Genomic DNA, 15,724 nt, shown 5'->3' with positions numbered 1-15,724 from the left:
ATAAAGGGAGACAGCTGACTTTAAGCACTGATTATAGGCACAGAGTATTCAACAGGATCAAGCAGCAACTGAAAATGCAGAAGTGGAAAACTCATGCCTCAAACAATCCAACCTGAGGAACTGGGGGGCAAAGAGCTGTCCCTGTCCCACCACTTTAGGATCACGTGAAGTGGCCACCCCCTTGTTCACACTCTCAACTAGCATTAAAATATAGAAAACAGCCAGAACTGCTTCTGCTATCCAGCAGGTTTAAAAACACGCCTTATGCTAAGGATGGTTCTTAAAAGGGAAGCACAAGCTTGTCCCTGCTGTCCTGGTTCCCCTTCCCTCAGCTCCTGCGCAAAGGCGCAGCTAACAGAAGTCCTACACCAGTCAAAGGAATCCCTTCACATCTGGGACTGGGGAGGGGGGCCAGACACCCATCACAAAAAGGAACAATTGCTCCTGTATGATTACAGCATAGCAGCAGTGAATTTTACACTGCTAATAATGGGGTTCCTGTGGTGCAGGAGCCTCTGGGAAGGTCCCAGAGCAAGGAGAAGGATGCCGCTGCCTCAAACCTGAATCAGAACTATTTCCTTCTCAGATCTGAAAGTTAACCTGCTGCAAGCATGAAACTTTACTCTCTTAAATAATTTTACTCCTTTTCTATTCTATGGGACAATTTGCCAACAGAATCTGCAGTAGGAAATGCTGAAAGTTTCTTCTTCAGGAGCACAGTCCACCACACACTGCTCCACTTTACATTGCCCTCATGCCTGAAAGAAGGAAAGAACCACACAACAACCCTAAGACTTTCAAACTGATAAAATGTACCCAGTTCAGAAATTATTTTCTTACTAATGAATAAAACGTGATGGGGGCAGAAGGAAGAAATCATATGGTGTTCATTAAAACTAAATGTTTTAAAACTAAATGTCAATTTTTAGGAAATCTAAAATCCAGGGAGCTAGATCCACACTATTCTTATGATGTTCCTATTAGGAAATACACAGTACGTTTTCTCCAAGCTGCTGATCCAGGTCCAAATCTGTCCTTTAGGGTCCCCTAAGCAGGTAGCTGTCTCACAGGTACTCACACACTCCAGACACACTCAAACACATCAAAGGTGGCACAATAACTGAACCATTCAAGCAACTGCTCACTAGACAGCTTTGGTCAAAATTAGGCAGGAGTTCAGACCAGCCCAGCCCCAGCTCTCTTGGTCAGAACAGAGAGGGGAGCCCAGCTCAGACAGCAGAGGCAGCTGTAATGCCTGCAGCAGCTGCAGGAGAGCTCACATAATGACATTGCCAGTGCCTAATGCATATGGAAAGAATCAGGTTCCTTGTAAAAGCACAGGTTCACCTTCCCTCTTTCAGCAGCACAGTGATGGCCAGGAAGTCTTTTCAGAGTGGTTGACTGTTCCAGACCCAAGGGCCTGGTCTCAGAAATGCCCAGACACCAGCATTGTCCCAGTGGTACAGGAACTCCACAGCTCTAAACTGATGGGCCTAAATGTCTGACCTTCCAAAGAGCCAGTGCTTCATGTCAAATGGTCTGAGAGCTTAAAATCAGCTTTTACACAGGGGTTAGAATAGGTGTTATTGTTCAAATGTCTGCTAAGTCAGTGTTATTTCATTTGTACTAACACAAATCTGAAGTAACAGTTTGACCCAATTTATTATTTTCCTACTTGTATTAATTTTACGTAGCACAAAGTTCTTATTTAAGCAACTACATTAAACTAGCATTAGGAATTTTACCTAACAGGAAATATACCATTATCAAGATAATTTAAAAGCATGTTGTTTTCAGTAAAAGTTTAATTTGTGCTTATATTTCAGAGTTTGCATGTTCACAGGAAGCTTACAGACATCTGGATTTCAGTTCAGGATTTATTTGCATACAAAAATATATTATAATGGAGAAAAGCATTAAAGTCTTCAACTATATAAAATTACAAATATATTTGCATAAAAGCAACTTTAAATTAAAATTCAAGCTATATTTTAAAGCAAAATACAACTCTAACATTTAAGTTATTCCATCTGCTGCAAAGTAAAAAAAAAAAAAAAAACCAAACAAAACCAAAAACACCCAAAAAAACCCCAAACCCCGAAACCAATGTTGCCAGTTAAATACTTGTAGGAGTTCACAAAGATTATGTTCAGAGGGTATCTTGAGCAAAGTTATCAGACAAGGGCAGCAGTTCTCACTGATTGATGTCACTTATCCTTCAGAGGACATTCACATGCAAGCACAATGCTGAAAACTCATTTCACATACCTGAAAATACAGAACAAGAAAGATCATTAAGTTCTCTATTAAATAGGATTGCATGTTGTTGACATATCAGGCACTTGCCTATGCCCAGCTTGGTAGACTGCCTGACAAGCCAAATTATGTCTTTTTTTAAGTTAACATGAAAGCTGAAATGCTGGTGTGCTAAAAAGACAAGGCAAGTACTGTTCTAACAAGTGCATTAGGCTTGGAAAGGTATCTGTACAAGTTCTGTGTAACCTCAAGCATATACATACAACTCCTCAAAAATGTGGTGATAAATACCAGATGGAAGTTGGACTTCTTCCTCACTGTACAGTGATACTGTACAAGTGAAACTCTGCTGAGGTCACTGGAGATTTGTCTAGTTGGGATTGAAAAAAAGGAAAAAAACCCAAAAAAACCAACCAAACAAACTAAAAAAAAGCACAAAACCACTAGAGCAGGTGGTAGTTCCTGCCTTCACCTTTGATGTACTTTGCAAGGGAAAAATAAAACCTTCAAATTTTAGGCAGGCCCTTTAGAGCTGCAACACGGCTGTGCAAGATACAGCAATGCAAATATTTGCCAGTTTGGGATACACAAACCTTCAAAAACTTGGATTTCCTTCAGAAGAGTGGTCAATTACATTTCAGTGGTAAAGATGGTGTTAGCTAAAGCTTACATCCATGACAGAAGACAGGAAACTAAAAACTTTTTAAGTATGAGAAGTATGAGAAGTGAAATCAGGATTAAGATACAAGCGAGACAGTAGGGAAGCAGCAAGTCATAAGGGCAGCTGTCTTGAATTAAGTCCATGTCTTCAAGAAATACAGGGAAGGGAAAACACCTAATGAGCACACAAAACTCTCAGTTCATAGTTTGAGAGGGCTTTGTTTATGCTGCTATTTAGTCTAGTCCTACAGCTTGTTGGTTTGGGCTCTATAGCCTAGTTCCACATAAAAAGAACCCCAACCTGAAACACAAAAGAAATGGTATGATATCCACAACATAAGAAGCAAAGAAGAGGAAGAAGCAAAAGGAATAGGCAAAAAGGAATAGGCAGAGTACATGGTTGGCAACAGGCACCCTGTTTTTTGGTTGTTTTTCTTTAAAAATCATAATGAAGAATTCATTACTGTAGCTGAAAGATACAATTTCTAGATAGTGGCAGAAAAAGTGATCCAAGTTCCATTCCTGGTAAAAACAAGCACAAATAGGATTTTGACATTAAGTCAACAGATACAGATATCTTCATTCTTTCATAAAGCAAAGTCTAGAACAAAAAGATTGTTCCTCACCTAAGGACACTTCTCCAGTTACTTAGCTTTATAATGAAGAAACAGATCACCAGTTTTTAAACTGAGATTTGAGTATTTAAGAAACTGATGTTTATTTATCCATCCGCTGTCAAGGAGGGGTGAATTGCAGCTGACCTAGAGGTGGGACCAGGTGTTCATTGAGTTCAGCCTTTGTCACACAGGATAAACTGCACACCTTGAACATTCAGGCAAAGTCTGAATTTAGTCTGTTTTACCTTCTTATCCAGATAACAATCCACAGGACTATCAAACTAAAAGGAAGCGACATTATATAAAATATTTCTATTTTTCCCTTCCTTCTCTCCCTATACATTGGCTTTCAACACTCTTTGTAACAAGCTCCAAGTGAGATGCAAGCAACTAATAAAAACCTACTTACTTGCTAGTGTTCTGTCAAGATCAGCAATGAAGTCCTCCAGCTCTTTTGTGTCTCCAAGCTTTGCTGCAAAACAAGGGTCAATACTGATTAGGCAGTGTTGTATTGCATCTAGGCAGGGCATGTTTCTCTGGCTAGAAGAAACACTAGAAACACACAAGCCTCCAAATAATTTTCAGGGGTAGCAAAAATGCTGTGGATTATCATCAGCAAAGTTCAGTAACGCTGCTGCAGTGTCCAAAAGCACTTAGAGAACATGGGAGACTGAAATTCTAGCTTTCATAGTTTTCTACTTGACAGAAGCAACACAAAGCAATACTTTATGTAGTCTCCTTAAAAAAAAAAAGGGATGCAGTGAAGAATAAAAGATTCCTATCAACTAATCCATGTCTTTGCTACTGTGGCCATCTTTCCTATTTCATCTCTTCAGATGCTGCATGCATGGCCCTAATCAATCCCTATGAGCTCCCAGCCCTACTCAAATCTCAGCCCTCTAAAATCATGTCAGTGTCACAGGTTTGCTGTGCTGCCAGATCCTTTCATCTTGGTCCATACACTATAAATGTGGAACCAAACATCCACCAAATTTTCCACTCCTGGCAACACCACTGGTTTCATTCAATCTAGTTTTACTGCAAGTTGCTTCCTTATCTCATGTCTGTGATCTTTTCAAAGCCAGTTCCAACTCTTTCTTCTCATCAGGAAGAGCATCTTGTCCTTCAGAGTAATTCTTCACCAAATATTTCCTGTCAGTTCAGCTGAGCTCTTTTTTTGCTACTTCACAGAAACAGTTACTCATTAATTCTCCCCAATGTCCCACTAATTGAAAATAAAGGATTTAACTTGTTTTTTTGTGACTGGTCACTGTGGAAGAGATATGAAAGCATGAAAGGCTGTTGAGCATGCGCCTGAGGAGAATGCAGAGCTGTAACAGAAGCACCATGTAATACAAATGTATAAGTGTTCACTTATTGATATGTCTGCTCCAGAATTAATTCAAGTTAACCTGAATGAAGCACTGTCCTGGGAAATCAGATCAGCTGCAAGACAGAAGCCTCTTTGCAGCAGCATAGCTTCAGAGGAGGAAGGAGCTGCTAACACATGGTTTGTCTAAGCACTGTGTAAGGTCTGTATGGATCTGAGCAATTGTGTTAACTTAAATGGCAGCATACGGCTTCAGGAGTCCCTCTAGCCCTGCATCCAGGCTAAGCATTTTTATAGAGAAATGGGACACTTAAGCCACTCAGTTGCATCAGTAAAAAAGTAACACAAGTTAATAATTAATCCTTATCAGCCAGAAAACTACAATTTTTTTAGCTCAGTGTTTCAAAACCAAAACCCTTACCAGGCCACCTGCAAAGTGCAGATACAGAATGCCATTTATAATCAAGACAACAATACTTGGATCTGTAGTGTGCTCAACAGTAATCCTTCATTTTGTTGTCATTAAAAAAAAAAAAAAAACAAACCCAAAACCCAACAACAACAACCCACCAAGAAAAAGAAACACCAAAATGGAGGGGAAAAAAAAAAACCAAACCATGCAAGCATGTGAATCCTGACTCCCAGCAAGAAGCCCACATAACTGAGGATTAGGAAGAAATGCCAACAGCTAAAATTGAGATACCTTTACAGGGAGTTACTGAAGGGGATGGCAAGCTTGGAGTAGATGCAGTTGAAGAGTTGAGCTTTTCATCACTGAGACTGAAACTATTTCTGTAGAGGGAATCTGCACCTGCAAAAAAGCAACATTATAAAGTAAATTTGACACCTTCTGAAGTTTGCAATATAATTGAAACCCAAAATGCAGCCTTTCCTATAGAGACTTCAAAGTCTGCAGAACTCAAATTTAAAGTCTTCAAAACTAGAGAAGTGAATAAATAAACCCTTTATTGTGTGAAGGCTGCTGTTCCCACTCCTACTGTTAAAGAGAAAGGAGCCCTAGGCTCAATCCTCACCCCCAGTAAGGAAAGTGTTAGCTTTCCCTGAAGCCAGCACCATTTGAAAAATTAGACAGAAATTACAATTATCCCATATCAGGAAAATTAGATCTATTAGGACCTGCCCAATCCACAATATTTTGGGAAATTCTGTTACCTAAATTTTTCAAAAGTTACCAAAAACCCCTGAATAGAGAGCTCCAGGGCAAGGACACCCCTCCCCAGAATAAAGAATATACTTTGGGTTGTCCTTTATCCCCAAAGCAAGCACACCCCTTTCTCCATACATTACTCTGCTAGTTTAAGTATGGCATTTTAAAATCTTTTATTCTGTGACTCTGGAGTTCATGAAGCAGTACTGGCACACAAGATATCCTGCAATCTTATTTTAGGTGATCTTTCAAAGAAAGCCTTATATGCCCTGGAAAGGAGCAGAAAAGGCCCCCAGTACCATTTTGATGTTCTTGTATTTTAGAGAAGGCCTTAAGCTTGAAAAGCATCAAAAAGTATCGTTATGTGCAGGGGCACCCCAAGTATTAGTCCTGGCTCCACTGGAAGGAGGCGTTGTCATCCTGCTGGAGACTCTAAAACTGCTGGTCCTGCAGTTTCAAGCCAGTGACCTGGAAACTGTGCTTCTACAAAAAGACACCACAGTGATACAAACATGGCCATGGTCTCCATTTACTTGGCACATTGCCTAGGACATCAATGTCTGTCTTAATATACGGGGTGGTGAGTACACTGCTTGCCACCGAGGCAGCAATCCCGCTCCCTGCAGCGCACACAGCCCCTGTCCCTGGAGCCAGAGCCTGGCAGGGGCTGCACTGCAGCACCAAGCCCATTGAAGAGAGAACTGTCACACTTCCTTGGACGCCTGTCCCATTTGCTGTGCCAGCAGAGCGCTGCTTTAGCTAATCAAGGGTGTCTGGATGAACTGGCAAAAGGGGCAGGCCCACAGCTTGCCTTGCCAAGATCTGCACATCTGCACCTCCACTGAACATCTGGATGTCTCTGGCCAGCAGACACTGAGACCACCATCTGGCAGACCTGGGCCTCAAGTTCAGCGATCTCTAGGAAGAGGAGTGTGTGTCCGTAGCCACCTCCTCCAGCCTGCTGTCCTGTCCAGCACAGAAGCAGCTTCCACAGGAGCACACAGGCACAGTGACAAACCAGATCAAACAACTGCACCTACAAAGCCTCTCAGATCTTCCCTCAGCCATAAAATCTGATTTGTTTGTTCTGTGCCGGCTTCCAAGCTCACCTCTGTTACAATACACACTGGAAAGACTTGGGAGAAAAGCTTCAGCCTGGAATACTTTCCTCTTTCCCATGCATTTTGGCCCACCACTGGGCTGTATTTTCAATTTCTTCTGCCATCTTCTCAGATCCTGTTCTGGCAAACACACATGGCCCACAGCACCACACAAACGTGAGCAATGACGTGACTGCCATCTCTCACCTGGGGCTATTGCCACCTGCTCAGCCACCACTTGGTACTTCTTGTTTGTAGACATGGGTATAGAGTTTGATGGCTCCTTCAAACTACCCCTTAATTGCCATTTCTTTATCTCCACTCTTAAGAAGTGCTGTTCTCTCTAAACTTCAGCAGATCAAAACCAAGCTAATTGAAACTTCAAATACAAGAAAGACTTCACAAATACAATGCAGAAATGAGAACATTTTAGATAGAAAAATGAGGAAAAAAGATAAGCCATTTTAGAAGTAGCTCCTAAAAGCAGAAAAAAATTAAAAATAACCTAAGGGAGAAAGAAATCTGGTAGTGCTCTGTAATGATGTTTCCACCAGTGCTGTACTACACCCCATGAACCCTGTAGATTAACTGACACTTTCTCTCCACTAAAGGTATGGCAAATTTCCTCTGAAATCAGTTTACAGAACAACAGCCTACTAAGGCCACATTTTTTCAGCCAAGATGCAAACCCCAGTGACTAAGAAACACAGAATGGAAAATTCTAGCTGTTCAGGACAAAACCCCAAGTAACTTGTAATAGCTGACACAAACAGTGCTGTAGCCAAGACTGTAATTCACTGAAACACTGACAGAACAGAGCAAAGATAAAACACTTTTCAGGCTATTTATTTGAAAATAGGAGAACAAGAATTTCCAAATTAATTCATATTTTAAAAGTTTTGATGGCTCATTGAATTCATAAAAAATACAGAGAACCATGGTTATAAATCTGAGTATACTTTTAATGTGAACTCTGATACTAACATCCAGACACCAAATGTAGCAAGGCTGGGTTGACATCAGAAAATGTAATTTCATACTGGCTTCCACAAAAATTATGCTGAGAAATATTTACAACTGGACAAAGATAAAACATGACAAAACTGTTGCTTTAAATCTCTGAATGTTTTTCTTCCAGTTTCAAAAGGTGAAATGTTTTCACATAACAATGTTATCTTCTTATGGGTTGTAATAATTTCAGGAAAATATCAACATTTATCTTTCTCAAAGCAAAAATATACTTTAGCTACTGACTGTGGCTTATTCATGCCACCAAGCATCAGAAATTCTAGTGATGTAAGGAGGAATGCACTGACACCACCAGCAAGGTCACCATAACTGCTGAAAACAATGTAAAAATACTTATGACATGCAGCACAGAAAGACATCCTCTTTGGCAAAGGGTGGCTGTAGGGCAGAAAGCTCTGGGAAAAGGACACTTCAGTCTTTGCTCTCTACCAGCTGCCAAAGCCAAGATTTGCTCATTCACCTCCAATAATGGCCCTTGGAAGAGTTCCACTGCCAGACAAATACAACATCCTCTGCAACCCAATAACCAGGGGCTGATGCCAAGGATCTCATTGCTGCTGTCCTTCCTCACCCAGCTCCTTCTCTCCCACTGCAAGTTTGTTATTCATTATCTGCTTTTCACTTTGTACGTTGATTCTAGTCCCTGTGCTTTTATGTAAAAGGCCTTAAAATCTGAGAGTTTTGTCAGTGAGTCGATTTGCATGAGTCAGGCTACACTGCAAAATTAGGGAGTAGGAATAAATATGGGTGGATTTTGCTTTGGCAAAGTAATCTGTAGTTAGTATAACTCTGCTGTTCCAGTATATGGTTAAACCACAAAATAAACCATGGCAACACCATGTAAATATAGAAATGGCCCCATGAAATGAGCAATTGAAAGGCTCTCGGTCATAATGGACTGAAGGAGGAAAACCTCAAACTTCTCATTTCAAAACAGACAATGGAAAAATTCAGCTGGTGTAGCTTCTTTAGTATCATGCTCTTTCTAGTACCATGGCTCAATTTTGAAGAGCACTGGAGTTGGTAACATTTTTACTGCAGTTTTCAGTGGGGAAAGTTTTAGGTGAAAGAGTTAAAGCACATCCCTAAAGCTTTCAGAGAAAAGCTTCACAAGTCCACTTAAGTGTCTAGAAATCAAGAATTCATTATGAAACAGTAACTCAGCACTTAATGAGTAGACTGCACAAATAATTCCTAACAGAACATAGCCTTCTTGCTAAAAAAAATCAGAAAAAAAATCTGGAAATTGTAATGTCACCAGCAGAAGTGAGAAATATTCATGATACAAAAAGCCTGTTTCAAAATGTGTATGTTTCAGCCCCCAAGGACAGTGTTTATTTTTATCATCATCACAGTTACACTTGGCTGCATTGTTTATTTTTGTGGGGATTTTGCCTAGCTAACAAACATCTGTTCCAATACTGACCAAAAAATGACACCTTTTCTCTATTGACACATCTAAGCATCCTTATTTAAAGGATTTCAAATCACAAAGCTACACAAAAGTGATCTAGGAAGCCTGAAATCCAGATGCACAAGCATGTTTTCTCATTATGTACAAAGCTTACCTTCCCACTCCCTCCCATGGTTACCAGCTATGAGGCAGTTCCCAACTCCAGCCTTCCCTTTATTAATCTCCCTTTCTAATGAGTAAGAGCAACGAGTATGCTGAGGTGACAAGAACAGGAAATCTTATGAAAATTGCATTTCTCAGCACACTGAAATACCTGTAAAGAAGGCTATGCACCTGAAACTTCCAATTTTTCCTCCCCTTGAGCATATCAGTAATGTAAAAAAAGTTTATTTTTCAGATAATTTAATAAAAGGGACGTTTTCCAGAAGAGAAAGTCTTCACTTTTCTAATTAGAAGCATTTAATTGTCCTCTTGTTTGAGAGAAGCCATAGGAAGTTCACAGACACAATCTACCTCCTTTTCATGTTACAAAACTGGCATTTGCTGCAGAGACCAAAGGCTCATCTACTTCACATCCTGTTTCTCACAGCAGATGCCTGTAGAGGAGCTTCAGAGTGGTGCAGCCACACACTGACAGCTGCAAGATGAGCTCCCCCAAGTTCTCCCAATGCAGGTACCAGTCTCTTTCCTGAGACACCAGTGGCACCAGCCCGAGCAGTCCCCAATGGCCCCATCCCTCCTGCTGGGATTTTATCAAGTTGTTTTTGAGTATATGAACTTTTATTATCAATAATACCCTTAAGGCAAACCGTTCATGAAAGAAATAACGCCTAATTTCTTTGGAACATGCTGATTTAATTTGACTTCCTCATACTGGTGACGTAGCAGTCACTTTCCTAATGTCACTTAGGATTCTCCAGAAGACTGTCTTGTCCCCACCCAAAACACCTTTTTTGCCAGACAGGCTCAGGCTACTTGCTTGGAAAATATTTTACATCTTAAATAATTTCTGTTGCCTTTTTCTTTGCCTTCTTTATGGTCACATATTACAAGGCTGACAATGCAAACAGATTTTTCAGGGTGAGTGCTGCAGTACCAACAGGGGCTGATGCTTCATCTCTGGATTAGGCATTAGCATGAGCACCTGGAGACATCCACAGCCACATCCATGGAAACACAAGTGCTGGCACTACACCAGGCACTGAGTGTTAAAAGATCCTGCTCAACCTCTGCACCTACTTGACTTTAAAATCATATAATTAAGAATTCTAGATGCACTCAGAATTTCTTTCTTGTGTTTGAAAGCCATGAGGCATTGCTCAGAAACCACTTATTTACCCCTAAAAAATAACTACAAAGAAACACTGCTGGCTGTATGAGCACAAGAATTGAATTGATGAAATTATCTTGCAACGCTTTTAACAGAGAGGCGGGAAGCTGAACCTGCCTCAAGAAAACATGGAGCTACAAGAGTCAAACATTTCTGAGAGCAAGACAACAGATTATGATGTAGCTTTTCAGTGTTATTGTAATTTTGGCCCAAGAAACACTAAAGCACTTCCCTTCTCAACCTCTCAAAGTCCAACTTCCATTCATTATCCTAAGTCTAAACTTGGAAGGCTGTCCTGACACTGCCATAAACTGTACTGGGCATGCACTTTACACAGGCAAGCCTGCACTCTTCTTTGCAAGCTTATTCTGACACACGAAGACAATGCTATCTGTAAGTTCATTAACACAGCTGCAGCTACAGGCTTCTGCCAGCACAGCCCTCTCTAGCACAAATCCTCCTTTATCACAGCCCAGATGTGCTGTGAATAGCAAAGAGTTACAAAGTATTCCTCAGCTTAGAAGCTCCAGCACGATTAATAACCTACAGAACAAAGCTGCTGGGCTCCAATTCGTTTGAATACATCAGCTTGAAACATAACTGGTTCTCACTCCCAGTCCAGAAGCTCTGGAATGCTGGAGTAACTCAGCAGTTACATCATGATTTCCAGCTCTGACCCACTCAGCTGCGGTGGTTAATGTAATACTCGTGGGCAGAATCATCACACACAGCTGCACTCACAGCCTCTCTGTTGCTGCAGGGTCTAGAGTCCACTGTGCTACGTACAAGGCTCAGCCACAGCCAAGCCAGACCTTGTCCAAAGAGCATTTAGTCAAATGAAAGGACAAGATGTGGAAGAACAAAGTACTATTGCACCCATTTTTCATACAGAGGCTTCAAAATCCTACTTTTTCTCAAGAGCCAGAAATATGTAATACATGAATTTAAGGTAGTATTTTTGGAGCTAGCTCCCTTGGGAGATTTTAAGGATAAGAGAATATTTTCAGGATTAACTGCATTGACAGAGATCTTCTGTAAACTCTTCTGTAAATTAAAAGGGCTCATGCCCATGGCAGAAACCCCAGGAGAGGAAAGGCTCCCCTGACCCAACTAAACAATATTGTTCAAGTACAACCACTTGACATCTGTTAGTAGCTGCTCACAAAACTGAATTTAAGGCTGATTCAGGGGCACTGAAACAAACAGTTGCAACAGTTTAAAATGTTTCCTTCCCTTACAGTTCCATCCCTGAGTGGAAAGATATCACTGCAGGAGTGGCCAAAAGATACATATCTTCAGCCACACCACATCAGTTAGGAGGGTTAGATCAGACAGCAAACAACAGACAGCACTAAAACACAGTAGTCTGAACTGTTCTATACACACAAGATAAAGTGTACTTGAAATAGTCTTGGCACTGGATAACAAGATTTTGCAAAGAGGTAAAGAATCTTCATTTACAAGATGATCATTCAAACTACCTGTAGATAATATGGTTTTTTAAAGACTCATGTTATCAGAACTTACCCTTTCAGCCCAGCTACCCCTTGATTCTGCAGTGGTATTTTAACCTAACCCTTATCACAGTAAGGGCAAGGTCATGAATTCAGCACTATACTGGCTAACACTAAATTACAGAAATCAAAGGGAAAATAAACTCAAGAAATACTTGCATTTGAACTGAAAGAACCTGGGTAAGTAGGCAACTCCCTGCATTTATTCTTAAAATAGATGTAGGGAGTGTAGCTGGATTACATCAGACACTAGAGCCTGTTTTATAAAAGGAGCTCTTCATAAATCCACAATTCCTCTCCAATCCTACCATAACTTCAAAATAAAAACTTGACTGCACTGAATGACTCCTTTAGGAAGAAGTGTTTCACCAGGCCTTTCCTGAGCCATGAGCAGAGCTGGCTGGTTTTGTTTCCTTTCCCTTAAACAAATCCTCATAAACTCTGGTGCACCCTCCTGGTCCCTCACATGCCAGTGTCCAGAAGGAAATTATTCCAACCTCTCCAGAGCCACCTTTCACACCATGCATCACCAAGCGAGTAACTCAGGTATGGGACAGGAATTGAAAACTTAACAAGTTCCTCACACAAGACCTTTGAGGACTTATAGAGCCGTCAAACCCTGTCTATCCTACTAACCCCACTACTGTCTTCAGCCTAAATCCATGTGGATTTGCCTCACAGATTTTTATTTTCCAGATCTTCCTGACAATCTGATCTGCTTGTTTACATGAGCATGCTGTTTTCTCACCAGGCCTTCTGCCCAGCCAGAGAGCACTGCCATCTTCCTCCAAAGAGCCTTCTTGTCAATTCTAACAGAGCAATTTTAAGCAGTTTTCAAGATTTAAGTTTTTTGAACCATAGCAGATAGCTATCTGTAGTCTCTTAGCATTTCTCCATACAAGAAGTTCTAGATACTGGGTTGGGGTTTTTATAATTCCCAACAGTAAATTATTTCACTCTATCATTACAAGTGTCTCAATTGCGAGACAAAATAAGTGTATGTGAGAGGTTAACATATCACAACAAAGACTGCACAAGAAATATAAGCACTAGGGCAGTCAGTTGACTCAGTAAAGGCAGAATTCACCTTACACACCCTCAGTCATATGAAAGAAAAATGTTCTGTCTAAATTGGGCACACAGTTCAAAATCCTCCTTGGAGGTAGAGAGATTCTAAGGAGTTTTACACTCACTACATTATGAAACAGAAAAATAGCATCTTGATCCATGTATTTCCACAGAAAAAACCCAAAGGCAGTGCTAGGCAAGGTATCCAAGTTCAGGGCAGGTAAAACAATACCTGTCAACAAAATGAATTCCATCCATGGTGATGAAATAAAGGGCTCTGATAATCTGGAGACTCTCTGCTCTCACAGCTCAAGTACCAGGGAGATAGCATCAGTGTTTAAGCACTAAATCAACAGAATGGCACCTTGAGTCCATGAACTGATAAAGAGGCAGAACAGAAATTAGAGGAGCAGTCTTATTATAAATAGCTGCAAAACAAGTAAATTTCATCAAGCTTCCCATATAATTAGGAACCTAACCAAAAAAAAAAAAAAGGCCAAACCAAACACAAAACCCAAATCAACAAAACTGGTTATATTTTGCATTTAGCTGGACTTATGACTGAGAAAGTAACGTAGTGTTCTCAAAAAGAACAGCAGTTTCCAGCCTCACTATCTGGAAGAGAAAGATGTTTTCTCTCCCTGATTAGCAAAGCCAGTAAGAGGGGTTGAACTTTTTTCGAAGTTAACTAGAAGTTTAGTTCCAATTCTACATTTTCTTGTTCCAAGTAGCTTTCTTCCCTTCCCGTTCCATGTTCTGCACAGATCATTTACATACATCTTGGGCACAAGGTAGCTTAAAGTCAGCACCTCTGAAACAGTGATAACACTGTCGTCCATCCAGGTGGATGGATGGATGACCATTCTTATAACGGGAAACCAGGGTGAGTTTCCAGCTGCTGTGGGAAGCACATTTTGGCTAGCTCGCTGTGCCCAGATGATGCTGGTTACAGAGACACAGCGGGCAGTCCCTGCGAGCCTCAGGGACATCTTCCGCTGTAGATGCCGGGACGTGCCGGTGTCCCGCAGCCCGACCCTCTCCCAGAGAGAGCTCTTCAGGCTCCGCTCCAGCAACTCTCCCCTCCGTCCAACACCAGCGACAAAACCAGCGGGGCCAGACTGTGCATCCCTGCACTTCCAGCCCAGAACGTGACCGAGAACGAGCTGCTTTTATAGAAACAGGCGGGTCCCTGCCCCGCTCAGAGAGGGCGAAGCGCTGATTTAGCACCCGCTCTGGAGCGTCGCTTCCCGACCGCCCCCCGCGCCCGGGGCCGGCACAGCCGGCACGGACGGACCGACGGACACTCACTCTCGGAGTCGCTGAGGCCGCTGCCGTCGCTGACGCTGGCGCTGCTCCGCCGCTTCATGCGCTCCAGGTGCTCACCGTAGAAGAAGCGGCGCCGGCCGGCGGGGCAGGAGAACTCGGCCAGAACTGCGTCGAACTCGCCCAGCGCCTCCGCCAGGTCCCCGCCGTCCTCCCCCGGCGCTGCAGGGCGGCGACAGCGGCGTCAGAACCGGACCGGCCCGGACCTGACCCGCCGGCCCCCGCGCCCCCACCCCGGCGGAGGAAAGGGATGGAAGAGAAGGGGGAGAAGGAAAGAAGAAGGGGGAGAAGGAAAGAAGGGGTCCCGCCCTTCGCTCCCACCTTGCCCGGCCGGGCTCTGGGCTGCCGGGGGCTTCATGGCTGCGGCGGCGGCGGGCGGAGATGCCCCAGCGCCGCTGCCGCCTCCCGCCGCCTGCGTGAGCGCCCGGCCCCGCAGCTGCTGCCCCGCTTATAGCGCGGCGGGGCCGGGCCGGGCCGGGCGGGCGCGGTGGCGGGGGCGGCCCCCGGGCGGTGCAGGTGCTCCCAGCCGGCTGTCCCGGTCCCGTCAGCAACGCCACCGCCAGCGGGAAGTGTCACCCGCGGCCTCCCGGCCGCCAGCGGGAGTGCGGCTCCCTCGGGAGGATCGCGCTGCCCTAAGCCCGGCTCCGGCTGTGTGCTGCGGAGGGAGCGTAGAGGGAGTCAGAGCCGGCTGCAAGGACAGACTGCCACGGGAACGCGGGACTGGGTCCGCCTTACCCAGCCCCGGGACTGCCAGCAGGACAGAGCACACAGCAGGACGGGGAGGCAGCAGCTCGCTTGCAGCGAGCCCGTGGCTTTGCATGCGACAGCAGGGCTGCTCCAGCACCCCCGGGATCCCCTTCCTTCCCCATGCCCATGGCACTGGGCTGGCACAGTGCCCTGCTCCGCACATCGGTG

The 15,724-nt window shown here is 43.3% G+C and overlaps 1 protein-coding gene across 1 annotated transcript; it reads right to left on the bottom strand.

Moving 5' to 3' along the window:
- Positions 1 to 1,798: 1,798 nt before the first annotated feature.
- On the bottom strand, positions 1,799 to 15,218 carry RGCC (regulator of cell cycle). The gene is made up of 5 exons (XM_030962242.1): positions 15,131 to 15,218; positions 14,795 to 14,971; positions 5,567 to 5,674; positions 3,943 to 4,005; positions 1,799 to 2,268 (listed from the first exon to the last, which is right to left on the bottom strand). The coding sequence occupies exons 1-5, from the start codon at positions 15,165 to 15,167 to the stop codon at positions 2,261 to 2,263; spliced, it is 393 nt and encodes a 130-aa protein (XP_030818102.1). The 5' UTR covers positions 15,168 to 15,218; the 3' UTR covers positions 1,799 to 2,260.
- Between the last annotated feature and the right edge of the window lie 506 nt (positions 15,219 to 15,724).

This window comes from Camarhynchus parvulus, chromosome 1, assembly GCF_901933205.1.
Source record: "Camarhynchus parvulus chromosome 1, STF_HiC, whole genome shotgun sequence".
NCBI classification, from domain to species: Eukaryota; Metazoa; Chordata; class Aves; order Passeriformes; family Thraupidae; genus Camarhynchus; species Camarhynchus parvulus.
This window is presented reverse-complemented; position numbering and strand designations above follow the sequence as displayed.

Bases quoted from the DNA above. Each gene is read 5' to 3' on its own strand.
- RGCC (XM_030962242.1), bottom strand. From the start codon at position 15,167: ATGAAGCCCCCGGCAGCCCAGAGCCCGGCCGGGCAAG. The intron at 5,675-14,794 runs GTGAGTGTCCGT...GCTTTTTTGCAG, and splicing joins CGGCCTCAGCGACTCCGAGA to GTGCAGATTCCCTCTACAGA. The intron at 4,006-5,566 runs GTATCTCAATTT...CTTGTTTTGCAG, and splicing joins TTCAGTAACTCCCTGTAAAG to CAAAGCTTGGAGACACAAAA.